Below are 8558 nucleotides of genomic sequence, written 5' to 3'. Positions count from 1 at the left end.
TATCATATTATTGTCATATCTGCATAAGCAACAACCTGTAAGATTGCACAAAAGCTTACTGTAGCTTAGCAGTCTATTATGTATTCAAATAAATAAATAAGAAGTGAGATTTCTGGCCAATTCGCGGGACCCCACAACCCACGTACGCACTTGTCATATTTTAATTTCGTGTCATTTTATACCATAACAGGCGCCGACCATAGAAATCGGATTTCTATGGCGCCGACTAAAAAAACTCGTTCGCGTTTCGCTACCTTATTTCGATTACAAGATGATAGGAAATTGATTTAAATTTAATAATTGAAATATAGTTAATACATCGGGGGGATTGTGTGTACCTAAATGTTCGTGACATCTTGTTATTTTAAAAAATCAACTATTTCATCTAACGGTTAGGTGAGATAGCTCACGTGTTTAGTTCCAAATCGATTTTTCCGCTCTAGAAATGTATTGGCTAATGAAAACCAAATCGGACGTTTTTCGGAAAGACGCATAATTCGAATGATAACTTTCGCGTTAAGCATATCGGAAAACGAGTCTCCATGATATGAAAATGGCTCTAGTTTTGGATTCGGAGGATATTTTTTACGATTACGAACAATTTCTCGACAAGAAGACAAATCAGTTATTAGACAGTGAGCGAAAAACTTGATTAGAAGCCATGTAAAATAATAATTATTAATTATCCTAGCAAAAACTTGTGTACAAAGCTTGAGGAATGTACTTGGAACTAAAAGGGATGAGATAGAAAATTTACATAAACAGATTTTAGAACAGGTAATCCCTAAACCTTTTATTGACTATCATTATATTTTTCTTACAATAATTCTCAAGAATAGAAAGTGTTGTTAATTGAAGAAGAAGCTAAGCTGATGTTTAATGAACAGAAAAATTCAGCTCTGCAAGTTAAAAAAATAAGTTCAAATGATAAACTAAAACAATCTGCTTCTAAAATAGTACTATATAAAAATTGTTAATTACTTAATTTTATATTCAGTTTTGATTCTTTTTCATCCAGGAAATGGTAAACCATAAACTGAACATTGACAGAGATGTATTTTGTTGTGCAGTTTTTGGCATTGTTAAAAAGTTCAATCAGAATGATAAAGGAAATAATAAGATGCAATTGACCGTCGAATTTGGGAAGTACTCGCAAGAACTGGAGTTGCTTGATAAAGGTAAATCAACTTGGATATCCGGATTTCAATTTCGTATGTAATACAAAAATATATCTAAGTGTGTCTTTCAGATGTGTTGAAATTAAATGAAAATGTTCAAACCCAAAATAATACTATACAACAATTTCAAGATGCTAAAAACCAAATTTTAGAAATGGAGCGTACTAGAGATAGTAATTAACTCATATTTCGTAAAATACTTAGTATATTTTAAAAATGTTTTTAATTCATTTAAATAGACTTGAGACGTCAAGTTGAACAGGAAACACAAAAACTTGATGAACGCAAGAGTAATAAAATTAATTTAACTAATTTTCCTAGTCAGGATCCAGAATTTCAAAAGTAACTTAAATTTTCATGACCAATATTGATTACACACTGAAATTATTTAAAATTTTCATGAACATACTTAGGATGAAAAAAAAGTTAAAAATCTTGCGATCTAGAATTGATATTGCAAATAAGGAAAGACCATTTGAATTTGCCCAACCTAAAACTGACCTTTTAAATGGTAGTATTTTAATTTTTTAATATATCTTTGTTTTTAAGATTTTTAACCAAACAAGTTTTTACTTTTAGAAACCAAACACAAGCGAAAAACAACACCTGATGTTTGCAAACGTTTCAAGTTTATGTTTAAGCAACGAAGTTTGGATGAATTCTGGAATGTTTCGAAATAGGTGAAAATCTATTGTGGGTAATATATTTTATTGAACTTTGTTATACAGAACTTTCTCATTCAATAGCCCTCTTCTATTTCGTATGGAAGACGCGTTTAAAAGCCGCTTGACTAGAATACCAGTACCATTTTTTAGCCAAAAAACTTTGAGCTTTGCTAAGTCTAATACGGAATTTTTCATAAGTACATACCACGGTGTAAACTAAAAAATGGCCTAATTTGACCTTAAAAAATATAAGTATGGTACCGGTACAAGAGCATTAATATTTAAAAATCTCTTACTTATAAATGCGTATAAAAAAGGGGCTTATAAAATACTTTTAAATATTTGTCTGGGAAAAGGCACTTGAGTATATTAGTTTTTAAGTTATGTTAGTTTTTTAAATATCAAATAAACTTTTAAACATTGAAAATACATTTTAGAAAGCTTTTCTTATAAAATCAAAAAGATTTGTTCCCTTAAACCATTATCAAACTTAAACATTGACTTAAAACTTGTGACTTATTAAGCCCTCATGTAAAAATATCGACTATTCCAACAATTTTCTTTAATCTTCAATACTGAGAAAGAAACGAGTAATTTATATTTTCTTGCGGCTAACTTGAGCATATTCAGAATCATTAAACATAAAATGTGCTGGTTGTTTCTCTACAAAAACATTTTCATACGGCGATGTTTTTTCATCCTCTTCATTTTGTTGAATTCCATGTAGTTCGGACAATGGCCTTAAACTGGATATCCTTTCCAATGTGGATTCTTTACTCTTCACTTTAACTTTAGCATAAGTGCTTTCCATTGACGAGTTAGTAGAGATTGATGCGGTATCCTTCTCTGCACTTTTTTTCCTTGTCATTATGGATACACATTCATATCCAGGATCATTGGAATCAGATTCGTAAGCATCATCCACATCCCGTCCAAAAACTTTCCAGGCTTCGGTGCGTTCTTCTGGTAAATCGTAGAAAAATTCTCCTACCCCACTTATGGAAGATGCAGATTTTTTTCTAGCTTTGACTGAAGCAGGTACCTCATATGTATGAAAAGAATCGCAAGAAGAATCACTCAAACTTGGTTTGGGTTTACGAGGTGGTTTAACCAGGGGTGGTGGAGGTTTATTTTTGTTTTCATTTTTTTCATTTGTGGACAAATTCTGGGAATTGTACTTCTTAGGTGAAGTTCCGGGAACAAATATTTTTTTTTCATCTGTTGGCCCAATATCGTTTTCTGTCCGGGAAGACTTCAAAAGGTTAACATGTGAAGCTGTACTTTGAAAAATGGCAGCTCCATCCTTTGTTACAAACATAAACAATCCTTCACCAGATGCGCTTTTTCTACCAGCTTCAAACGAAAAAGTGTCATTGCTATAACCATATCTACGGATATGACGATATGCCCATGTCAGAGTAGATGGTTTCTTCTGACTAGGTACCCCAATTTCTGTCAATGATATACCCACGGAGGATATCAGGAGGTGATAAGTTGAATGCAGTTTCAGTCTATTTCTCACTTCACAGTCTCCAACTTGAACGACATATACTTCAGCTAAAATGAGACATTTGGATTAAGAAAATGATGGAAAATTTGGAAATAATTTTTACTCTTACGAGCATCCACTGAAGAATATATAGTATTCTCCTCATTTATAGTGCTTGATGATGAAGAAAGATTAGAATCGGTGGAGTTGAAATGGGGCTGAATGGATTTCAATGTATTAGAATTTCCAAACGCAGCATTCCTAAAGGCCGAGACCCAGTCATTCATTTCCTGATGACTCTCCGCAGAAAACAAATAAGTTTGAGTTTTAGTGACAACTTCAAACAGATTATTCTGATGTTTCTGGGTAACGGTTGTCACTTTAATGCAATCAGTTAAAGGCACTATTTTATTGGAAGATTTTCTATAAAAGTTCTCTTCATTTTCAAAAACTTCCAAACGCTGTACGCCATCATCGCTAGCTTCGTATAAGGCGTAAAATTTCTTTGGCCACGTTTTCTAAGTAGTGAGAATAATAGTTAGGCGGAATGCAGTTTCAGTGTGAAGATATATTTTGATAGGATATTTGAGATCCCAATGATCGGTTTTTAAACAAAAATTATCTAATCTTCACTTACTTTCAGGAATCCTTGAGGTGGGATTTGTAAATATCCAGTTTTTAAAGGCTCACTGGTTTTAATTACTTCCATTTTTAAAAAAATAAAACATAATTGATTCTCACAAAAGTAAAAATTTATAAGCCTAAAGGGAAGTGGGTGTGTTGCGAAAACAATCAGATAAAAAAAATCACTTCCTCATTCTGTCCGGTTCGCCACCAGGGCCCTAAGCCTGTGATGGGATGGAAACATCCAAGGTTCGTAAAACATCCCTAAGTAACTTCTCCCCCCCCCCCCACCCACCCGTCTTCCAAGAAGTGGGAGGGATTAAACGTTATCCCCCAGTGATAAAATTATTGACAGACTTCACAAGTCCCAGAATTTTTAACATGTCAATTTAATTTATTTCTTATAATTTACATAGGTGTAAATGACTTCTTAGCTTTAAAAATACCATATACAAGAATTAAAATTGATAAATAGTTTTATTTTTCGTAAAAATCTGTGGAAAATTAGGGAGAAATGGGTAACTATCTATGGATCAAAGTTGAATGGTTATAACTTCTAACATTTGTAAATTTGAGAAGATTTAGCGTTCTATCTACAGCTACATACATATAACAGGGGTCAAAATTAACAGAATATACTGGACTATTTCCCCTACTGACATAAAACATCTAGAAAATGAGAAAAAATAATTAGAAGCAAAAAAATCTCTAGACGACTAATTTTATACTTGAATTGGTGATGTATGGCGTTTGTCCCATAGCCGCACCACACCGTATCTGGCTGTACCACTCACAAAACTATAACTTCCATCAGAAGCTATGCAATAAATTGCTGAATCATGGGGATCTTCCCACTCTTGAACGCTGTAAAAATATGATAATTCAATTTTAATTTTAAATTAACATGTTACTTTAAAGATTGGTGAGTGTTTTACCTTTGCGACCCTACTCGAGTGTCCCAAAATCGAACTGAAGTATCATATCCACATGTTAAGAGTTCATGAGGCGACTCAGGATAAATATGTAATATACCAGCCCCGTTTCTATGACTAGTACCCAAATTGCAAATTTTTGTACTCCTTAAAGTAAATTTAGAATTATAAAACTATGAAAGTTATAAAAATTATATAATTCCCTTACGATTCTAAATCAAACATTTGCAATGGAGGAATTCCTTGGTGACCCGCTGAACCACTAAATAGCGTTCTAAAAATAAATGTTAAGTCGAGCTCGATCCAAATTTTATTTAGATTATTAGTTATTATCATTATAACCTCCCAATTATTGCAACTGCCCAAACACGGTCTGAAACATTTAAGGTATATTGACAGTTAGCTTGTCCATTTTGCAAGGTCCAGACCTAAAGAATAATCATTGAAATTAATTTAAACTTAAAATATACTTAAAAACTAACAGACATTTATAGTTTTATCTTTTGATCCGGACACTATGACATTTTCCTTAAAATCAACGCTATTGACATCTGAATTATGGCACCTCCTTTTGCAAAACATAAATTTTCCACTATTTTCTTCCCATCCGCAAATTGTTCCATCCCTAATACAAAAATAAACATTAATATTGGCTCATTCACTAAATCTTACTATTTTACCTTCCCCCACTAACTATAAAACCATCTTTTCTAATAAACCGTTGAACATCCTCAATATGCCCTCGTAATACATGCAGTGGTGTTTTAACAATACTCCCATTAGATTTCCGAGAGAAGCAAAGAATCACATTGCCTTTGCTATACCATAAACGATGTCTAGATAACTGCAGCCATGGCATATAACTGGAGGATAAGGAGACACTATGTTACAACCTGCATTTTTTTTTAACAATTAGAAGCAACTTTACGGAGTGCGATGTACTAATAACTCCTCATTTTCATAATGTCCATGCTTCCAATTCGAAGATATTCGACATTTATCTCTCGCTGATAAATAGCAACATGACCTTTATGCAAAATTCAGTAAAAAAATTAAAATTGTGTGATAGGCTGGGTAGTTAACTGTTTACAAGATACCTATTTCGGATCAACTCTGATCTTTGATTGGTGATTATAGCGTTTTTACTTCGAGTAATCCAGACATAATCCTGCCTGATAATCTCATTTAGTCCCTTACAGACAGAACTTAATCTGCCAAGTGACTGTAAGTCACAAAACCATAAAATGTGATATATCAGGTCAGCTGGAAGGGCAAAGAAAAAACTTTCGCCGTTTAGCTCGAGAGACATTTTCACGGCAAAATAGTTTGTTTAAAGAAAAGAGGGAAAAAGATAGGTGAACTTTCGTTTTCACCTGAACTTCAACTTCACTATTCATTTTAGGCCGTCTGTTACAAAACTTTAAGCATTATGGCCAAAATGGGCTCCGACGTTTTTTTAAACGAAAGTAAGTTTCAATAGAGATTATGAACTAAATGAAACCACGCAGGATCTTTTATGGGAACAGCGGGATATCAAAATTATGTGATATCGGTGACTCCTAAATTCTAGACCCATACACCCTTGATAATTTGGGTTGACTGGAGCTTGTACCTTACTCTTACGCGCGAAAGACCGACAGGTGGCGATCTTCGTTGTCTTTTACTATTCAAATTTCAAAATGATGGTGGTTAGCAGGGCTGGACACAAGGATATTATTTTTAGTAGTCAGCCTGACCATGGCCTGACTAGTGAGCCGCCTACCTTAAAGGGGCTCCAAAGTTCGGTGGCAAAAAAAAAGAAAATTGAGCATGCTTTTCCTTCCCCCCAACCCCTCACTCGGCCTTGGCAGAGTCAACCGTAAATTTCGCACTTTACTAACTTTACACAAATTTTGCCACCGAACTTTGGAGCCCCTTTAAAAGGTGGTTTCTTTTCGCCTGTTCTCGGACTAAAAGTGTACTCTTTTTAAAGGGGCTCCAAAGTTCGGTGGCAAAAAAATAAATAAAATTGAGCATGCTTTTCATTCCTCCCAACCCCTCACTCGGCCATGGCAGAGGCGGGCAGAGTCAACCGCGAATTTCGCACTTTACTGACTTTACGCACATTTTGCCACCGAACTTTGGACTTTGGTGCCCCTTTAACCTAAAACGTTTTATTCGGCCTTGACTAAAAAGCACAAGCACACACCGTTCACAAGCGCACACCGCTTCTTCCTTCAAAATGCTTTGCTAAAAAGCACAAAACGCACACCGCGAACACCGTTCACAACTTTTTGATTTCTCTCTCTTTCGATTTCCTTCACCCTTTCGACTTATTCGCTCAACAAGTCAGCAACATCGCCGCTCTCTGCACGCCCCCGATTCCGTCGAAGGTCGGTCTCAATCGTTACGGCAATGTTTTCCATTCAAAACCATGAGGACCAACATGTTTTTCATTGAAAACCATGAGGTTCATCATGTCTTCCATTGAAAACCATGAGGTTCATCAGGTCTTCCATTGAAACGAATAGATCCATCATGTTTTCCATTGAAAACCATGAGGTCCATCATGTTTCCCATTGGAAGACCAAGACGTCCTCTATCAAAAACCAAAATTTCTACGACGAAAGTCGCGAGTACATTGATAAAACAATGACAAGACACAATATACTTGCTTACCATTAGCGAAACTTTAACGTTTTAGGACATTATTAAGTTACCGTCTTTTCTATTTCCTTCAACCGATAAGACCATAGAAATCTCATAGGTAACTAGAATGCTGCCGTGTAACTGGCAAATGGGCCAAACGCCGTGGCAGACGATTGCCAGATCTCAGTCAATCAGAGCTCAAAGAGTGGTTCTGCCAAGAAGTTAATGTCACCAGAGAGAATGACGTCACCTATCTCCCGCTATAGTAGCGGATCCAAGGAGGATTATTATCCTCTTTGGCGGAACCACTCTACGGCCTCTCATTGGCTGAAGGTTCAAGGCGAACTGGCGTCAAGCTCGGCCGTAGGCGGCAGCATTCTAGTTACCTATGAGATTTCTATGGATAAGACACAAATTGCTTTCATTTACGGAACATTAATCTTTTGGGATATCCATTAAATTACGACAGAATTCGTTGAAACCTGACGTTTGAAATAATCTCCTCTCTTGTATATTATAGGTTGGTACCGTTCAAATTTTCTATTTTTTCTTCTTATAGAGTAATGGCACAGTGACGTCCTAGTACGTCACCCATGCTCTTTCCTATAGATACAAAATTTACAACCAAAATGGCGGTCATGGCCAAAGCTACGGAGTGCTACTACTCTATCATTACCTACCTACGAATTCTGTCTGGCAACTCCAAATTAACTATCTAACCCAAAATGGGTCGATCTACTCGCTCTAAAAAAAGCAAAAAAAAATCCATTAAACAATACCGGCCTAGCAAGTAATGATGAATCTGACACGTCTGACTCAGAAGAAGTGACAAAAAATTCAGTCCTTCGCGAACTTAAAAATATATCCTCTAAAATTGATGTCCTCAATAAAAGTCAAATAAGCTTTAATGAAGAACTTGATAAATTAACTGACAAACAATTAGCTATGGAAACCACATTAAGCCAAATACTGGGAAAACTAGATGAAATTGATCCAATTAAAGGCAGGATTGCAAATTTAGAAGACAAACTAGATAAGGTCT

The 8558-nt window shown here is 35.2% G+C and overlaps 3 protein-coding genes across 4 annotated transcripts; 1 reads left to right on the top strand and 2 right to left on the bottom strand.

Annotated features, from left to right (window-relative positions):
• Window positions 1-409: 409 nt before the first annotated feature.
• On the top strand, window positions 410-2192 carry LOC149935256 (uncharacterized). Its single transcript, XM_090154299.1, has 9 exons — window positions 410-635; window positions 692-777; window positions 840-956; window positions 1019-1178; window positions 1250-1351; window positions 1418-1520; window positions 1592-1689; window positions 1758-1858; window positions 1925-2192. The coding sequence occupies exons 1-8, from the start codon at window positions 548-550 to the stop codon at window positions 1856-1858; spliced, it is 855 nt and encodes a 284-aa protein (XP_090010425.1). The 5' UTR covers window positions 410-547; the 3' UTR covers window positions 1925-2192.
• Dok (docking protein homolog) lies at window positions 1842-4184 on the bottom strand. Of its 2 annotated transcripts, none has more exons than XM_090154290.1 (3): window positions 3970-4184; window positions 3457-3850; window positions 1842-3400 (listed from the first exon to the last, which is right to left on the bottom strand). In XM_090154290.1, exons 1-3 carry the CDS (start codon window positions 4039-4041, stop codon window positions 2439-2441), a joined length of 1428 nt encoding a protein of 475 aa, XP_090010416.1. In that variant the 5' UTR covers window positions 4042-4184; the 3' UTR covers window positions 1842-2438. The 2 variants fall into 2 exon arrangements, with proteins under 2 accessions (XP_090010416.1, XP_090010417.1); XM_090154291.1 differs by having other exon boundaries at window positions 1845-3400; window positions 3463-3850.
• A 211-nt stretch (window positions 4185-4395) lies between these two features.
• Window positions 4396-6682, bottom strand: LOC149935254 (F-box/WD repeat-containing protein 4). The gene is made up of 9 exons (XM_090154296.1): window positions 5986-6682; window positions 5817-5915; window positions 5569-5751; window positions 5375-5513; window positions 5231-5316; window positions 5097-5162; window positions 4892-5035; window positions 4685-4820; window positions 4396-4625 (listed from the first exon to the last, which is right to left on the bottom strand). The coding sequence occupies exons 1-9, from the start codon at window positions 6195-6197 to the stop codon at window positions 4479-4481; spliced, it is 1212 nt and encodes a 403-aa protein (XP_090010422.1). The 5' UTR covers window positions 6198-6682; the 3' UTR covers window positions 4396-4478.
• Between the last annotated feature and the right edge of the window lie 1876 nt (window positions 6683-8558).

The sequence above is a fragment of the Leiobunum rupestre genome, chromosome 7, assembly GCF_980474605.1.
Source record: "Leiobunum rupestre chromosome 7, qqLeiRupe1.1.hap1, whole genome shotgun sequence".
NCBI lineage: Eukaryota > Metazoa > Arthropoda > Arachnida > Opiliones > Sclerosomatidae > Leiobunum > Leiobunum rupestre.
Note: the sequence above shows the minus strand (reverse complement) of the source record. Positions and strands in the feature narration are given on the sequence as shown.

Bases quoted from the DNA above. Each gene is read 5' to 3' on its own strand.
- LOC149935256 (XM_090154299.1), top strand. From the start codon at position 548: ATGAAAATGGCTCTAGTTTTGGATTCGGAGGATATTTTTTACGATTAC. The intron at 1,179-1,249 runs GTAAATCAACTT...TGTGTCTTTCAG, and splicing joins ACTGGAGTTGCTTGATAAAG to ATGTGTTGAAATTAAATGAA. The intron at 1,521-1,591 runs GTAACTTAAATT...GAACATACTTAG, and splicing joins CAGGATCCAGAATTTCAAAA to GATGAAAAAAAAGTTAAAAA.
- Dok (XM_090154290.1), bottom strand. From the start codon at position 4,041: ATGGAAGTAATTAAAACCAGTGAGCCTTTAAAAACTGGATATTTACAA. The intron at 3,851-3,969 runs GTAAGTGAAGAT...CTCACTACTTAG, and splicing joins CACCTCAAGGATTCCTGAAA to AAAACGTGGCCAAAGAAATT. The intron at 3,401-3,456 runs GTAAAAATTATT...GTCTCATTTTAG, and splicing joins TTCAGTGGATGCTCGTAAGA to CTGAAGTATATGTCGTTCAA.
- LOC149935254 (XM_090154296.1), bottom strand. From the start codon at position 6,197: ATGTCTCTCGAGCTAAACGGCGAAAGTTTTTTCTTTGCCCTTCCAGCT. The intron at 5,317-5,374 runs GTCTGTTAGTTT...ATTATTCTTTAG, and splicing joins CAAAAGATAAAACTATAAAT to GTCTGGACCTTGCAAAATGG. The intron at 5,163-5,230 runs GTTATAATGATA...ATTTATTTTTAG, and splicing joins GCAGTTGCAATAATTGGGAG to AACGCTATTTAGTGGTTCAG.